Below are 18,366 nucleotides of genomic sequence, written 5' to 3'. Positions count from 1 at the left end.
CCCCCTTTCGCGCCAAGTCTGTTAGAGAATCTATGTTTCGATAGTTTCGCCGCGAGCAAGTAGAACCGATCTGAACAGGAATATACGCCTTAAGAACAATGAGAATCTACTACTGGTTACTTGAGTAGTTACCTGAAACTTTGAAAAATATAGCTATATACTTAAGAATTTAGAGGACAGGAAAACGGAGGAATTTTCGTAAGGCTTTAATAATAAGAAATTATTTGCGTGGCAAGTTTGAACGTTTCTTTTAATCGCGTCAGAGGTTTACACGTATCCACCACGTGGGAGAAGTAGATGGGATTTTTAGCGAGTATTACCGTCAACACCATAGGTAATAAAGTCCCACATAACCAGGAAGTACGGTCACTGCCGGATATGCGCAAACTGCACTTTTCCTTCCTGGCAAAAACAAAAGAAAAGAGAGAATTTAATCGTTTCGGATCGATTTGTACAGATATCGTAGATGATCGAATAAGTCTGAGTGTTTGAGATTGTTGCAGAGTGAAGAGGGTGCGAGAATTATAGGTATGAAGATTAGATCGTTGAGCTTTGATAACTAAATGTCGAAAGTTAGAAATTGGCAGTTAAAAATTGGAGATTGCAAATTACGAATTGGAAGACGAAGATTGCAAGAGAAATATTTTTACGACTAATTTTATTCGTGTCTTGACTTTTACAAATGCGAATGCTATTGTTATACAAACCAAGCAGACTCAGTTCGGTATATGCAACTGCACATGACATTTGTATGTTTGCTAGCTAAATCAAAGGTTGCAAAGTCCCTTTGTAATTAAATGCTATTTCAAAGACTATTGTAGCTGTTCTCTATTTACGCAATACTCAATTAATTTCTCTGCTTCTGTAATTTAATTACCTAACTGCAGGTATCTCTTGATAAATCTCGATGTGTATTCGTTTCTTCTTAGCAGTTCTCCCTTCCACTTCAAATAGTGGAATATTGAAACTGATACGATATTCATTTTTTAATTGATAGATAGCGAAACACCTGAGTTTTCTACATTTTCTATGTGTTTAAATGTACAGAGTGTACAAAAATGTTGGAGAAAAGCTTTGCGGACATGTAGCATTTATCGAAATAAATAAAAAGAGTCTTAGGAAACGTGGATCCAAAAGCTACTAGTTTCGGAGTTATGAGATGTTTAGCGTATAAAAGTACATTGTATAGTAAACCAGTTGCTTTGTTGGAATGGAAAATGGAAAAACACTGTCGTGACACGAGACAAATGCCGGGGATGGACGTGTGCGTCCTTCTATGAGAAAACGTGTCGAAGTGTGTGTTGAAATGAATATATTGAACATATATTGTAAAGGTCTTACTGACAAAAACGTCTTGTAACTCGGAAATTAATGGCTTTTGGATCCATGTTTATTAAGATGTTTTGCTTGCTTTGATGAGTATTGTATGCGCGTAAAGCTTTTCTCCTACTTTTTTTCATACCCTGTCCACGTATGTACATTGGTCTAGCGTATAATATGGTTTAATAATCTGCCAAGTTTTGGATAAATTCTGATAGGTTTCATAGTGTTTCGGAAATGTTTCTGTTTGCATGTTACGTAGTAGATTATACAGATACTTTACATTGTTTCATCTCCCTTCATAGTTCCAATTTCTACTACATAATCGCAAGGTATATACAACTATGAACTTGATGGCGAGTACGATTAATCAATGTAGAAACGAGGCAAGCTGCGCTGAACTATTGTACTTTGTGCCACGCATGTGGCTCGTTAAGAAACCGTTAGCATAATAGGGTGTAGCGTATGAAAGCAAATATAGTAGCACGTTTTAACAACACGTGATGCGTTCAAATAATTCAAATAATATCTTCATAATTTATTCTTCATTCACGGATTCCACCGATAATAATAAACACCATACGTGGCAAAATTTCGCATTGAAAAATTTGTTCCAATGTGCGGCAATTTTTGATTTATTCTTTTTTTTTTTTTTTTTTTTCATTTATTTCATGGAAAGGAAATGGATATAAAAATGTAAATACCTTTTAATATACGTTTTTCTTTAAATTTATAACGTTATAATTAAAACAAGGTAGCAAAGTGCGGATGTATGAAAGTTGCAAATTATAAAACAAATTGGCTTTTTACGAATTGAAATTCCTTTCTGCGGAAGCAAGAAAGACGTTTTAGAATACGAAATGACGACACATTAGACATTTAAATGGCGCGACGCGGGTTATTGAATCGGTACGGAAACACCTGGATCCATAGGTTCAGGTGGCTGTGAGAATCTCTGCCAGTAGAATTCCTTTGTTTTACGGAATTGCTACGACATTACAGCACACTCAAAGGGATTCAATCCAAGTATCGTAGCAGAAGAAAATAAAAATTAATATATCTTACACTTTTTATGTAAAATGAATTAGTTGTTTCTTCCTAACAAAAGTTTATTCTATCATTAGTTAATATCGGTTTCGTTGCTATCTCAACGTATATTCTGGTTTTGCCGAAAGGAGTTAATAGTCGCTGTAGTATGGAGATTATGCAAAATATGTTTGGCAATATCAGTATCTTTGTGCAAAACGTAACTCGATTATTTGGAAGGAATGTCGCTTGTTTAACTAATTTGAGAAGTGTACAAATGCTAGGTATCTTCGCTTAAGATAGATAGACGTGGAACTATGCCACAATTACGCATTAAACGTACTGGGATTTATGCCTGTGTAATAGAGATTCCTCCAGATTCCGCAGCTTCTACTGCACACAGTTGGTATAAGCACAGCGACAGATTGGGGAGAAATGTTACAACATTTGATTAGCCAAAGGTACTATGTTGTATTACAATTAGATAACTTTTTTAGTATTTCTTAATTTGAATCATTTAAATCACTTAACTAAATCTAACTAAAGCTGCAACTGTATGTGCAAATTTCAAAACGATTCCAATCTCAGAGAACAACTATTTTCGTAGCATATAGCTCAACTTACAATTTCCCGAGAGGACCATTAACAGCCACTCGAACTAGTTACAGTGATCAAAGTTTAATTGCGCCTTCATTGAGTAGTTATACCTGCTGACTAAAACTCTGACGACATGTACCATTTCACTAATATATAAATGTCACACGCGTCAATTTTCTCGGGAGAAAAGATAAAAATATTCTTGAACAAAAAATTGCAGTGGAATTTTGACAATTTATTGGTCCTGTACATTAAATTATACAGATTTTCTTAATAATACAGAGCGGGGCAAGCGTATTCGGATAAATAGTTTTCCACAGATATTCTGTTTTAACAAATGTTAGAAAAGAAAACAGAAAATAATAGATAATACATTAATAGTTAATCATTAGAAAAGTATACAAAATTTATAAAAATGAATACAAATATTGAAATAAGAAACGAAATGAGGAAACTATTTTTTCGAATACATTTGATTCGATACTGTACGATGAGAACAAACTTTTTTCATAACTAAGAAGTTAAATTATCTATTCTCCATTCATATTCTTTATCCAGCAATTTTTACGTAGGATAATCATTCTAAATAATATATTTCTATATACAGTAAAAATCCATTTATCTGACTGAAAAGTTAATGCCCAACTAACCGATCCTTTGCTTGTTGAATTCATTTATTAGGTACTGGGCATAATTAGCGAAATCCTATTATACGAACTATTTGTTCCTCGATGAGATCAAATAAATAGAATTTTATTGTAATTTGAAATACAATGAAACGATTTACTCTAATAAAATCATAAGTGTTACGCCTGTTATTTTCATCTTAAAATGGTTGTGCAACTATTTTTTATAATCTGAGAAATATTTTACTCATATATGATATAAATTGTCATAGACACTGGTGTAAAAATTATATCTCAATCTTATACCTATGCTAAATCTGTAGTATACAATAATATAACAACACAATCAATTTCAATCTATTGGACGTTTCAAATTTTGTCCTCTTGTATCTGATATACATATTAGACATTTTATATGTAAATGAACACATTTGAACAAAGATGAAATTAACAATTAAATATAGGATTTCTGAGTACATAGTACTCAAAGTATTGTGCACAGTGTCACATAAGAAATTTAGTAGCTGTTATATACGTAACGTACACTTTTCAGCAATAATAGGTTCGTTCTTTTAGGAAACTTCTTTTAGAACAAACAGAAAATGTAAAAATATATGATAACATGTATCAAATTTCTCCAAAATACGTGGAGATGATACGTAACTCTGGTGAATATGTAATTTTCTTTTATTTACTTGACTCGTTTTTGTTGTCTTTGGCGATATATGTCATTTGCAGGCGGCGGTGGTAAGTCTTCTTCCTCGCTGTCATCACCTAAGCGCGTTCTTCTACGTTTGGATCCAATACTAACCCCATCGTTACTTTCGTCGACTATCCAATGTACGGATTTCGCTAGGTCAAACAATTTTGTATCACATCCGTTATCCGCCACTGGCAATGGAGCTATATAAAAAAAACTTTCTTTTACAACAGAAATTCCATACATTGTTGTTATCTTTCGATGAGTCAATTAAAAATGAAAATGACTCATGTGATAGTATTCATAACCTTACCATGGTCTGGTAACTGAATTCGATTGAAAACATCCATGAGTAAATCAACAGCCACAAATGGTCCTCTGAAGCATCCAGGTGGAGGAAGCATGGTACAAAGTTGTGCTGCAGCTGGTGGCAATGGAAAAGATCCACCTATAAAAATTTTTTATCATGCATTATAAACAACTAAATTTAGATATAGTACATTTTGATAAAGGAATTTACCTGGTACTGGATGCTCTCCAGGTAATGGATTTACTTTGGGTTTATAGGGTATCATTTGTGATATATCAGGTCTTGGCAATGATGCTATAGCTTCCTCTGGATCTGGTATTCGTGGTAATGCACCAACTGTACTTCTTCCAACACTGGACACTTCCATATATCCGATGGACCGTAACTCCATAGGAGTACATGGATATAGATCCAAGAATTTATATCTATCTACTAATTGTGCTGTTTCCTTACCTTCAAATTCTTTGATCTAAAAAAAAAAAAAAAAAAAAATTGAGAATTGTATAAATTACAAAAAGGTATCAAATAAAGGTTATGCAGGTCAATAATACCTTTTCTAATACAGCACTACGTCGTTTCTCAACTTTTACAATACTTGCTAGATCTCCAATATTAGATTCAAATTCTAAAAATCGGTTCCATATATCGCTAAAAAAATAATATTACATACAAGATAAATATTAAGTAATCTTAGTTTTATAAACATAATTCATGCACGTTTATTAACATTGTAGGCAAATAGATTTATCACTTACACTGATTTTTCAGGTTCTAAACTACCAGATGATAAAACTCTCTCGAATAAAACTCTTGTATTATTGTCCTCTGAAATATATTAAACGCAATTAGAATTGAGATATATAAAATATATGTAAATTTATTTCTTAAAAAGCTATCTCACCATTCAAATGTGACAGGTAATCGATATAACAAAGTATATAGTCAGGATTGTCCCCAAATTTCTTTAAACCTAATTCGAATATCCGAAAAGCAATATTTTTATCCTTTGTGCAATAATATTCCATTAATGCGGCAGCAACATATACATGATGTTTACATCTTGGGTCTTCGCGAGCTCTTTTAAAAACCGTTCTAGCCGATTTTATACCTTCAGCGCGCCTTGCGAATTTCATGTATTGTACATATGCCTACGAAATGGCATTCAATTTAGTAATACTCAAATCATTGAATAAAATAAAATATTTAGTATTAACAAACAATAGATACTAACTAGTGTAGGGTCAATATCAGGTATATCAAGGAACTTTTGATATATTTGATGAACTTTTTCATACTTTACTCTTCCTTCTTCAAAATCGGCATGCGCAAAGTATAATAACATATTCTTGGACAACAATGTACTTGTTGCTCTTTCAAACATTGTTGCTGCTTCATCGCTTAAATTCTTTGCAGCATTTACATCTCCTTTCTCTGTTAATATTTTTGAGCTAAGCTCTAGAAAATGTGCAGCTTGATGCCACACTGCAGGATGATGACCCAAACATAATAAACACTGTTCTATAGCAAACATTACTCTGCGAGCAACTAAAGAAGTATCTTCGGTTCTTAAAGGGTTACTACGTTCCCATGCAATATATTTCTTCCACAATTCAACCTAATACAATAATATCATTTTGTTATGTTTAAACATTTATACCATAATATCTACAATTTACAATAATTAATATTTACAAAGTAGTTCAATAATTACCTGTTTAACTTCTTCTGGATGACCAGTTGGAGGTACACTAGGAGCACTTCGATTCAATCCTCTTGTTACCGCTTCTAATTCTTTGGCAACTCGTCTTGCATTCATATAATCTCTAGAACGCTCAATAGCCATTTTATCCGCAATTATTGGATTAATATTTTGTTCAAAAGCCATATAATCTTTCCATAATTGTTCCATATTTATCATAGGATTAACTACACCTCTTTGATACACCTACAATTAATAATACCAATGTATGAAGCAAATCAATAAAAAATATATTAAAATATATTAATATATAATCCAATAAGAACACATAGTTCATTACCTTCCTCACAGCACTAATTTTCTGGTTCTCAGCATATGAACCAACAGCTTCTACACTTTTAAGGAATGTAACGTAATCATTCCATATACTATAGGAATGGATATCCATACCAATTTTATCCAGCGCAAAGTCATATGCTTGCGCCATTTTTTCCCTATGAATAAATTATGTAATAAATCTTCCTGTAATTATTTTATTAAAACATACTTAAAGATATAAATACTTACTTGTATGTTGCAAGACTGGCTTTTGTTTCTTTCACGTAAGAAAGGTAAAGTTTCCACAACTCAATATTTAAGATTTTCATAAGGCATCTTTGGAAAAGCTGTCAGAAAAAAGAAATACTTTAGAGGAAATATAAGAAAATAGTGTGAGATCTGTTAAAGCTCATTTAAGTGTGGTTACACAAAACATTACATATCTACCACCTTACTTACCCTTATAGGCAAGTCTTTTTTAAACACATATTTAAACATTATTGATAAAACCAATAAGAATCACATCAAAATATCAGGAAGTAAAAATTCAATAATTTATTAAGCAGGTCTTTAATACAATCACTACTACAATATTGTTCGTATGTAATAGGAGAAATAATAATGCACCAGTGCATCAATTGAGAATGGTTTATTGAATAAACATGTTTTCATTGGGAAATAATTAGGAAAAAATTTTCCAGATATGAGATTATAAAGGTAACACAAAATAAACCCCATTGAATAAAAAGTTTATTTATTTTTTATAAGTGGGGTTAATAATATAATTGACCTATGTGGGATCTAGAAATGAATGATCCCAAAACATCATAAAAAAATTTAGACAATTTGAAGCAACATAGGGTGACAAAACATAGCAAAATTAGCATAGGAATAATTTGTCTCTGCTATATATTATAACTATCCAATAAAATAGTATTTCAATGTATTCATCACCTTATGCTACCTCTATAGAAATTTCACAATATTTGAAGCCTCAAATACTGTGCTGGGGGAAGGAAAATGATGTAATTCCCAAAGCATACTTATGAAATAATATCTAGAAATATTAATTGTCTCAAAGCTACACGTAATACTGAGACAAATATCTGTGTGTCATCAATACTTTCCTTATTTGCAAAGAGGTAGATATACTTTACACAAATGTAATTCAATCGAATTAATGCTCAATATTTGTTCATAATATTTTTATTTCATACTGTTCTTAATAAGATTTCTACACTTCATGTAATATGACTATTACTTTATTTTAAGTAACATAATCCAAGCACACTAAAAAATGTATTGCAGGAAGGAATACAAGGCTGTTACATTCAGAAAGTTGCCTTCGTAAGTTGATTTATACTAGTAATGTGTATTTATTATTATTAAGCTTGTTATATCAAATATATTCAATGTATAAATCATTCAACAAAGAAAACAACCTCCCAAATATACCAACAGATCAATTGTAATCAATGAGATATTTGTGTATGGTGAAATATTGTTTTTATTCACCTCATATAATATGAAAAGTGCTTAGAATCACATTGTATGATAATATTTTATCACAATGGGTTAATAATATCCTACCATTATTAAATGTAACCTTATTGCACTAAAAAATTAAAATAGAACCCTTTAAATATCAATGTTTAATTAGAAATTATATTATTTCATACAATGGTTATTTAATCTATAACCATTCTTGATTAATAAACAAACATGCATATCATGAATCTGTATTAAAAAAAAAGTTCAACCAATACTTTTATTTTAAAATCAATAATCAGAAACTATGTATCATCCCGAACAAACAAATTGAACATTATATATAACCAGAAATTTGATAATATAGAAAGTGCTTTCATTAAATTTTGAAACTCAGACAATTAATATTAACATACCTTTTCCACCTTTTCAAAGTTGCGCATTTTCATCTGAAACAGTTATAAAAATTACAAACTAAACTTTTTGTTTCAACAATAATCACATTACTCGATAAAGAATTATTTATATTGATAATTTTTAACAGATATAGTTCACTGAAACTGTAATAATGTTACCTCTTGCTCAATGTAAATTTTCCAATATCTTCCTGCAGAAGGAAACACAGAGACAAGTTTTTCAAAAACTGGCCTTACTTCTATAATAGGTCTGTTTTGTGCTTCTCTGATAAGGATGCTCCATGCTTCCAAATCATATGAAGATTCATCTACCGTTTTTTGAGCACGTTGTAATTTTTCATTTCCCCAATCCTATAAATAAAGAAGGGCAAACAATTATATAAAATGTACAAGCTAAACGGAGTGTTGTAGAAAGTGAGGTTATAATCATTTCATGAACGCTATCGCAATAATACACAGTACTTACAAATTCTGTTTTATCGTCTGTCATTTTTAATTCTCCGAAACAATTCTAATTTCTTGAAGCAAAAACTCCTACGTATAGAAATGAAAGTTGATGAATAAGAACGCAACGCAACCAGCGTCAATGGCCTACAAGCTTAAGTAGGAGTTCTGAAATGGAGTCCTGAAATCAGAATTTCGATGGCGTTCGATATATCGTTCTCGTTCGATATTCGACTTCCATCGATAGCCGCCATTTTAGTGCGTCTTTAATGTGCGTTGTTTCAAATCATGAGAATCTGCTAAAAGAAAATTTCTATTAATTTATACATTTTTAATCTAATAAGGTGGATTTTTATGTAAAAAGTGCAAATATTATACACATAATGAGTAGAGATACTTATAGTTGAAGAAAAAAGGCCATTGCAATTCATCAATGAGCAACTTTAAACCAGTATGGAATGTCCAACAATTTAAACAATTTCGTCTTGGTAAGAAAATTAATTATGTATTAATTCCTCGTCATTTCATTATTATATAAGGATTAAATATGCAAAAAAATTTAATTTTATATAAGAATGTTTCTCTTATTTGTAAAATCTGTATTATAATTTATCACAATATATGACGATTATAACCATATACGTAGATATATCGAATGATAGGCATATGTAACACATTCAATGTATAAGCAAATTCGTACTAATTAAACCACATCGCCGATAATACAGATTCTAAGCTTTATCAGATTTTGTTGTCTTACAATGTAACAGATTTTTCCTCTTTTAATATCCCACAAAACTCTAATCAATGTGAACTTCCGTCTATATCGTGTACAACAGTTTCGGTTTCGGAATAACAATTTCATTCATATGATTCGTTATGAATATATATACACACATATGAATACACATATGAATCATTGATTGTCAAATGATTATAGTCTAGTTCATCCTATTCATCATCTGTCAATTGTATACTGTTTCAAATTCGATTCGAACAATCGAAAGAAGACGTTTCGATTTTTGATTATAAGTAGCTATGAGAATTGAAAGTTACTACCGCTGAAGTATCAGTCACGATCGAGTCAAATCTACTGTGACGAGTTGGTCGATCAGCCCGGGGCGCGAATTTAGAATCGATCTCAGGTGAACACCTATCTTCTGGTACTGTTATGCCACAGAATCTTGAATAGATGCTCGGGAGATTCACATCGTTTCGTGTACGATATAATAGTCTGAATAATATGTCCGGAGGAAAACGATTGAGCATCCATCGTAGTGCATTTGATTCGACTCAATCGTGAGAATATTGTAAGATAAAAGTTCCTTAATAGAGAGAGAGAGAGAGAGAGAGAGAGAGAGAGATTTTAAGAATCTCGATAATACTATGATATTTCAGTAGAACTGGTTACGATATGGTTAAAAAAGCTATGAATTGTTTCTTTCGGGAGAAAGTTCGATACTTTGGATATTCTATAAGGCAGCGATAAAGACAATTTTTCGGCGAGCTCGATCTCGTAAGAAGATTCATTATACACAGAGTTCCGAAGTCAGAACAGATCGATTAACGCGTCAATTTGCATTTAAGCGTAACTAACTTAATGCAGCCAGCAGATGCATACATGCAAACTAAGCTGTGCCTTACAAATGATGGCTCGAACGGAGTACCATTTGTTACTCGTGCACCGAACAAATTTCTATTTTGCATAATGATGCAGATAGTGCATGCTCTAGAGACCTTTCTAACACTGTTTCCAAAGTAACCATTTTTCTACAACACCTTTGATTTAAAGGAGTCCTTGAGGAATATTATTTCTTCAAAGAATATCATTCGAGAATTTTGTTTAATTATATTTATTCCTACAAAAGGAAAAAAGAAGAAACAGAAAAGGAAAGAAAACAAACGCAGTGGACGTAGAGTAAAATGACGAAAAACATTGAACCCTAAATTAAGACAGTGGCCGACGGTACAACGAGGTGTCGATAATGAATCTCAGCGTTAATTAGAGCCCAAAGGTGAGACGATAGGTAGCTGGTCGTGGCATACCGATATCTTCTTCCCAGTCTTTCGCACACATCGCAAAGTAAAGCTTAACTGAAACGTCACGCCACTTGTTACTCGTTAGTGTGTACGATGCCATCTTTACTACTGGCCACTCGGCCGGGTTACTCCTACGGCAGCCACATCGATACCAGCACGGCCGTGTAATTAACAATGTTCTCCGCCTTTGTTCGACCTTGTCGGGCTTCTTCGATAGATTTTTGTCGAAGATCGAACGCAGCAGCGGTATACCTGGCAACCGTATCTTTCGAAATAAGCAGTAACTTAGATCCACATCAAAGATCAGGGTGAGAAATCCTCCAAATTCTAGGCGCTCGTTTACATACATTTATGTAGGCAAGGAAAGGTGTGATTTTTAGAAGAACTCCATAATTTCCCAACGAAATTAGACGGGATTAGAGAAGCTGTTTGCTAGAAAAATCCTGTATAGTTGTTAGATCGGATCAGATGGAGTTGGTTCGTCCAGCGGGACAAGGAGCCTTGGTCCAATCTCGAAGGTATCTTTCGAGCGTCGACAGAGAGTGCTTCCATTACGCTGGGCGGTGGTCCCTCGTTATATCCGGGACAGGCAAGTCCGTGGCTGCTCATCTGATAGTCCGAGGATTTATGGCGGCCCTGATGGTTCATTTAGCGCTGACATGACTGGACAGGGGCGGGTCGAGACGGTTTTACGTACGTTGTGTGCGTGCGCTAACGCGACAATACGGAAATATCTTGTTAAAAACAGGTTGAGTAACGCTATAGATTGGCCGATTTAAGTGCATACGCATCATACGTCAAGTGCATCAATTGGGAAATAAGCCTAAACTGCGCCTCGAAAAACCTTTATTAAATAGTTGCTGTTCGTTAATCGTAGGGACAGGGAGTATCGACCAGAATTTGTCAACGCTTATATATCACGAATTATGGCAAGAAATGGTGTACTTCTCGTCCTCTTCCTGCAATAGAAGATACGTAGTAAGGGTTGAAGAAAGGAAACAGTATCATCACGGTAGAAGGTGGACAGCATTAAAATTAACAATTGACAAAACAACGATACCAAGGACTTAAGACCGTGATTATGCATCGCTAACTAAGATGGTAAATTGAAGGATATGTTACGCGTCAAAATCTATAGAACAAAGTGCAGTTAATCTCGCCGCTTCAATGAGAATTATCGACGCAAAATCGAAATGTTACATTGAATTTATGTAAATTTCGCTTCTTTCGATCTTTCAATCCAACAGACTCCACGCTTCACCCATCGAAGCACCTTCTTCCATGTTATCGGGCCGATTCATCTGTTCTCTTGCAGCTGAACCTCCCAAGCAGTTTTGCAATTTTCGTTCGGACATACCATAAATATTACACATCGTTGATTTTCCATCTTTCCCGTAACTCCTCTACGAGCCGCATCAATGTCGAAATTCTCGTTTGGACGGGTGCGCGTGTAAATTACCTGCGGCTAGTAGCAAAACCTCGAGGAGCGTATGTTCTCGATTCGATCCCTTCGACGGTGCTCGACTCTTACTTTCCAAGATTCATGCGCGATAAACGCGAAACTGGCGTAAACCGCACCTAATCCGTTAATAACGCCACGACCAAATAAGTGATATTTGACGGATCGTGAGACGAGCAGGAATGATGCTCTTCGAATCGATGGTGCTGGCTAATAATCGAATCTGGCGAGGAACGATATAAACTACGGGGTGCACAGTTGGTAATCGTGAAGCATCTGTGAAATATAATCGATGCACGTATGCCTAAACCACGTAAACCTAATCCACAATGCTGGAAGAATTTTACCTTCGCTTTACGTGGAAGTCTTAAGACGTTGCGTTGTCTTTTTTATCATTTTTCGCACGGTGATAGAGCTTGAGATGTCGCAGACAACGATTACACTTTGAGACTTCGATTGGACGATAAACAGAGAAATTTATTAGATCATAAATGATTCAGAGCTTTATGCTTCAAGAGACATCCTCTTTAGCCCAAAGTCCTTTCGCGAATGGATCTAATCCACGTTTCTTAAAGCTTTGCTATTCCGCTTCAAGCATCGATGAAGAAACAGACTTATTAAACGGCCTTGTCAGCGAGCACATTCGAGCTACATTCTTTTGAAACAAGGAAACGTCAAATCCGTTGGTGTTTTGCGAAACACATGGAAGCTGCGCGAGTTCGCTGCAACCTTGATATATCCATGTGTCGTGTAGCGAGTAACTGGTTAAGGTAAAGCTAATAATCACAGCCGCAAACGCTCGTGTGTAAGTACCTTTCTACCATGCCAGTGAACTGATTTCCGAGAGCTATATCATTGTGCAACTGAATTCGTTGGTTGCAACCTTGGCTACCGTAAAACTCTCCTCGTATTACTTATCATTCTCGATGCTCTTTGAATTCATCGGGTTGCACCATCGTCTGAGCCAAGAATATCCCTTCTAGCCGTATTTCAGACCTTCATTTACATAAATACTTCCTCGCTAAAGGAAAACGAGCGTTTATAGAAACGCGAAACGTCTTAAACGAAACGTTATGTAATTATTTCAAAACGGGAAAACTATCATCCGAGAGGGGAGTCGAAAAGTTCAGTTCGATCATTAAAATCATCGGGACGAGAGCGCGTCGGTCTACGCGAAATAAATATAAATCTGCTTAAGGCCAACAACGGTGGCGGCTGCATCTCGATAGAAAAATATGAGCATTCGCGCGCGGAGCTCCCTTTCGTCGTTCGCCTAAGAGGGAACTGCGAAATGCGTAAAGAACATTTTATGGCGGTGAGTTTCTTGCATGTGCGTATGTATGCAACTCGCAGTGTACCGCCGCCGTGGGAAACGTGACACGAACTCGCTCCTAAACCTGAAAAGCTGTTTCGAGACCGTAGATAGAGGTCGTTGGTAGCCGTAGGAACAGCTGTACACGGTTGACGCGGAAGAATAAAAAGGCAGGAAAAAATAAGCAGAGGAACGAAAGGTCCCGATGTTCGAGCGCAATAAATTACTCATTTGCCTGTCGTCAGACACGGCCAAGCGTCATCGAAACGTCACGCGGCCCTTTATGAAGAAACGGGGATCCTGATCGAGAAATTCATCTGATCGAATGCCTTTTCGATATTTTTAAACAGATGTTTCTTGGGAGAAATGTCGTCACGTTGTTATAGGGGAAACGATGATCGATGATCCTTGTTGATTAAAGCATCGATACGTCAAACGTGTTGAAGCAATTATAAATAGTACAATTTTATATATATTCAGGATAGGTGTCGATAAGACAGTAATTACGTGATTAATATGCAGTTGCGATAAGTTTTCTCAAGGTCTGCACATCTTTTCACACTTTTCGCCACGATTCGTTCTCACCAATGTCCGCTCCAATGATGCGCGAATCGACATCACTGGTATCCCTGTTTCTCCAACATCTTCTCGGACGACATATGTTATATACATCGTTGATCTGTTAGAGAAGAGACACAGCAGCAAAATAGATTTTTTCAGGAGATAGCATTAATTTTTGCAAAGGTGTAAAAATTAGCAGGTTTCTACGTACATATGTTACTCTTGCGGCAAACCAGCGATATATGTAATACGAGCATGATCTCAACAAACACGATACTCGACATTTACTCGCGACTTAATTAATCAAACGAACCCTTCAACGCGTCATTCGCGTTGCAAAGTGTCGACGATCCGGCGATTACCGTAACAGACTCGTCGGCCCGCATCTGAACATGCTGCAGAACGTTCGTTTTCATTGGTAGATTCAACTTTGTCGTTGTTTCTTGCTGGCTTGGCTGGCTCGTAGTCGTCGTCGAACGATCAGCTCCCTCGTAAAGATCGTCAGATATGACATGCGTTATGGGCTAGCGTGGACTTTCTGCGACGGTAGTTTCGTAGAAATGCAGGCGTGTATGCCTGCTTATGTCTACCAACGTATACTGCGCGATCTTTTGTTTCGTAAAGTTGCCTCGTTATCCGTGAGTTGCGAGTCCGGTGTCATTTTATCGGCCGTACAAATACGGTGGCGAAGTTTCCCCGTCGTCGACGATGATCCATCTCGCGAAAGAAATATCAACTTTTTCGTATACTTTCGAGATCTATAAAGAGATCGAATTACCTAGCTCCATTGGTACGGGAATTGCTAAGCGGATTTTCCGCATGAAAATGTTACTTCTTTGTAATTGACTCCGGCTATGCAAGATGAAATCACGATGACGCCATAAAGGGTATTAGTATGCTATTGAGTAGACAAAAGCGCTTATATCGATCGTTTTAGAAACGACCAATGGCCCAATAATGGTGAAATAAGCCACACGATTACGATAAAATTGTCACTCGTTCTAGTTACATTCGTTTGGCAAAGTATTCCCAAGAAATACGCGGTACGTTCCCACCTTTTCTTTCCTATCTTCGTGTGGATTTCCATGAAACGAGGGTAATCGTCTAAGTATAAGCAGCCCGAAGAAGATAACGATTTACATAACGATAAATAAACAATCGATTTTTACGGCTCTAACCAATCGGCAAATATGCGAGACGTACAATTTTCGTGATAAGTGTAATTGCTCCGATCGTAATCCTTTGCATTTGTAACGGGGGACATTTATCGGCATCGACTTAATAAAACTCATTGTACTATTCATCGATTTGACCGCATACCCTGAATTTTCTACGTGTTTTATATTTTTCCGTTTCGTACTAATGTGCCACGATTGTTAAAATGCTTAAAATTAAACCTAATCGTAACGAGTTCCAATCCCTTTTACGAGCTGCGAACGTTTTCGTAATTCACTTTCTAATGCCCGGCTAAAATTATATCGTCACTTTTACCACTCGGCAACGAACCCGCACAGTGTAGTATCCAATCCCTTATACGTATGCAATCAAATAGGCTCGCCACGAATGTACACGTGAGGCATGATTTATAACCGCGTGCAACACCGCAAAAAGATGTCTCGGTTTCGTTCATACATCGCCGAAACGTTGGTAGCTGCAGTTGAAACTGTAGCTAATGTCGGTCTCGTTCTGTTCGTTTTTTTTTTTTCTCCATTGAACGATTCGCCAATCTTGCAAGATTTAAAAATTCCTATTCGATTAATAATCGAACTTTATCCTTAAGAAATTTCTTTCAGATATATATATATCGATTTGTTAATTTGTTTGTGATAATTCGTTACTGTGCAGTTAATAATGAAATAATTTCAAATTTCATAGTACTCTTTCTACGATACTCTTATATTTTTAACGTATTATCAAGCTAAGAATGGTTTCTGCGTTTCGCTAGGGACATTTAGGTTTACGAATCGGCTCGTCCGAAGATACAATCGCCGATCGATAAACGGCGCCGACGTTTCTAAATGCAATGGCTCTATAAGCCAGGAATTGTACCGCTTGCGTACAAATATATTTGCACCTCGCACCCACTAATGATGACAAATATATATCCACGCGAGCCAGTCTGAGCGATTAATAACGAGCGCGAACACACCGGGCCATTCGTTACGTTCAACTATACGCAAACGTATATTTCAGTGTAACGGTAATCACGCTGCTTTATGCGGTGTACCCTTATTCGCGACCGATGACTTTTTCGCGTTATCGTGCCAACGATCGTAGAAAAAAAAATTCGATAGCCATGATAAATGACGCGTACTACGGTTTACGTGTCCAGAAATATCTAAACACATCTATTCGAATCATCTTGATTGCTTATCGGAAAGTTTGATTGCGATCGTTTATTTCTTCGCTGCAGGTAATCAATTTCATAAGAAGAAAATCGTGTTATTTTAGACAATGTGGTTTTGATATTATCATCTTGAAGATGTAGGAAATTGAGTCATTTTTTACTTACACTCTTTCATTTTCTTCAAGTAATTCTATTATTGAATAAAAATAGAAGGAATAGCGTTAAAATTGCGTTCTCTAGTCTTTTTACACAGTTAAGGTCTTAAGTAACCCGATCGTAAATAGCCGAGAGTTAAAATAGCTAAACGCGTGTAAGTACAGCGATAGCCGTTTTCAAGACCAGAGTCATTGGAATTCAGGAAATGTTCAATTACCATACACGCTAAAGAAGAATCAATTCATTAATCGGATACGATCAATCAGCCCATTACGTTTATTACGAACCAATAAGGGACGTATAAAAAGTTGATCGATTACTGCATACGCGATCTATGAATCATTAATTTATCGGTTATCGTACATGCTCGTGAACGTTAAGAGTATCGTTACGCTGGAATCGGTGTTGCTAATTGCGAACGAGCGAACGAACGAACGAGCGAACGAGCGAACGAGCGAGCGAGCGAGCGAGCAAACGATCGACCCTGTACCCAATAACTCTTCTGTTTCTCTTCTTTCGTCGGTCGCCGGCCCAATTACCCGGCACAACGGTAATCAACGTTCCGCCGAGCATCCGTTACCTATCGATACCCTATAATTTCTATTAGTAAATTTAATTACCGATACGTCCGATCTTCGCGATGAGCCGCGCGCTTACATTTCACTCGCGACGGCCACTATCCTTCGTCTCTGTTTTTCTGCCGCGATTCACCGGCGCACGCCAATTTGTAACCGTTTTGTTGATAGTTAACGGACGGTTAATAGAAATACGGGTATAAGGATAGTAAGTTATACCGTCATTAGCGTCGACGAAATATACTTCGGGGCCGGTTCGAATGGAAATCGAGTGGAAGCGGGAGCATTAAGCACGTTCGTGCCTCGTAGGGCTCCGATGCGATGGGAATGTCACGTGGCCGTCAACAGGGGCTCGCGGAAAATGGACGACGTGGGTATACTGGAGCGGTTCGTAAATTCAATTATGGAGGCTGGATCCCATTAGAAGCAGAGCGAGCAGTAAAAACGTCGTGAGCGTACACGGTACACCGGAGCCGATTCAGGGATGCGTGCCGCAACAACCATCGATTGCTTCTCTACGCGGTGCGGCGGCACCACCGACAGCATGCAGATATCCTTCTTTCGAAACACCGCCGTGCGAATGCGTTTTCCTCCCGATCTCGTTATTGTTCCCAACAGAGTCCCTTCACCGTTTTCAATTAACGATATGATCTATATAGGCGACTGCACGCTCGCCGCGCACACGCCGCTTTGCCTGAAATTGCGATTCCGCCACGCTTCGATCGTTCGTTCTTTCTAACTTTACGTTGTTTCCGCGCGGAAGCCGCACTATCAAAATAAAACGAAGAAAAAGACGCTTTTAACTTAAATATAAAGATTAAAGTAAAGACTAAATGTAAAGATTAAATATAAAGAAATATAAAGATTACTTTCTTAAGAGCTCTCCGGTTTCTTCGACCGATAAATACCACCAATGGGAGGAAACGCGACCACGATTCGAATACCATGATGCCGGCAAATACGAGTTCCTTA

General features: G+C 36.3%; 2 protein-coding genes across 2 annotated transcripts; both read right to left on the bottom strand.

The window, feature by feature from the left end:
* LOC122573564 (protein suppressor of forked) lies at window positions 1–9,126 on the bottom strand. The gene is made up of 15 exons (XM_043740097.1): window positions 8,967–9,126; window positions 8,660–8,851; window positions 8,501–8,533; window positions 6,846–6,943; window positions 6,619–6,772; window positions 6,291–6,524; window positions 5,811–6,194; window positions 5,481–5,727; window positions 5,335–5,404; window positions 5,131–5,227; window positions 4,790–5,048; window positions 4,583–4,717; window positions 4,265–4,472; window positions 321–402; window positions 1–138 (listed from the first exon to the last, which is right to left on the bottom strand). The coding sequence occupies exons 1-15, from the start codon at window positions 8,988–8,990 to the stop codon at window positions 31–33; spliced, it is 2,325 nt and encodes a 774-aa protein (XP_043596032.1). The 5' UTR covers window positions 8,991–9,126; the 3' UTR covers window positions 1–30.
* Window positions 9,127–9,148: 22 nt separating this feature from the next.
* On the bottom strand, window positions 9,149–12,014 carry LOC122573571. Its single transcript, XM_043740116.1, has 2 exons — window positions 10,991–12,014; window positions 9,149–9,243 (listed from the first exon to the last, which is right to left on the bottom strand). The coding sequence occupies exons 1-2, from the start codon at window positions 11,331–11,333 to the stop codon at window positions 9,200–9,202; spliced, it is 387 nt and encodes a 128-aa protein (XP_043596051.1). The 5' UTR covers window positions 11,334–12,014; the 3' UTR covers window positions 9,149–9,199.
* Window positions 12,015–18,366: the final 6,352 nt, after the last annotated feature.

The sequence above is a fragment of the Bombus pyrosoma genome, linkage group LG12 (assembly GCF_014825855.1).
Source record: "Bombus pyrosoma isolate SC7728 linkage group LG12, ASM1482585v1, whole genome shotgun sequence".
NCBI lineage: Eukaryota > Metazoa > Arthropoda > Insecta > Hymenoptera > Apidae > Bombus > Bombus pyrosoma.
This window is presented reverse-complemented; position numbering and strand designations above follow the sequence as displayed.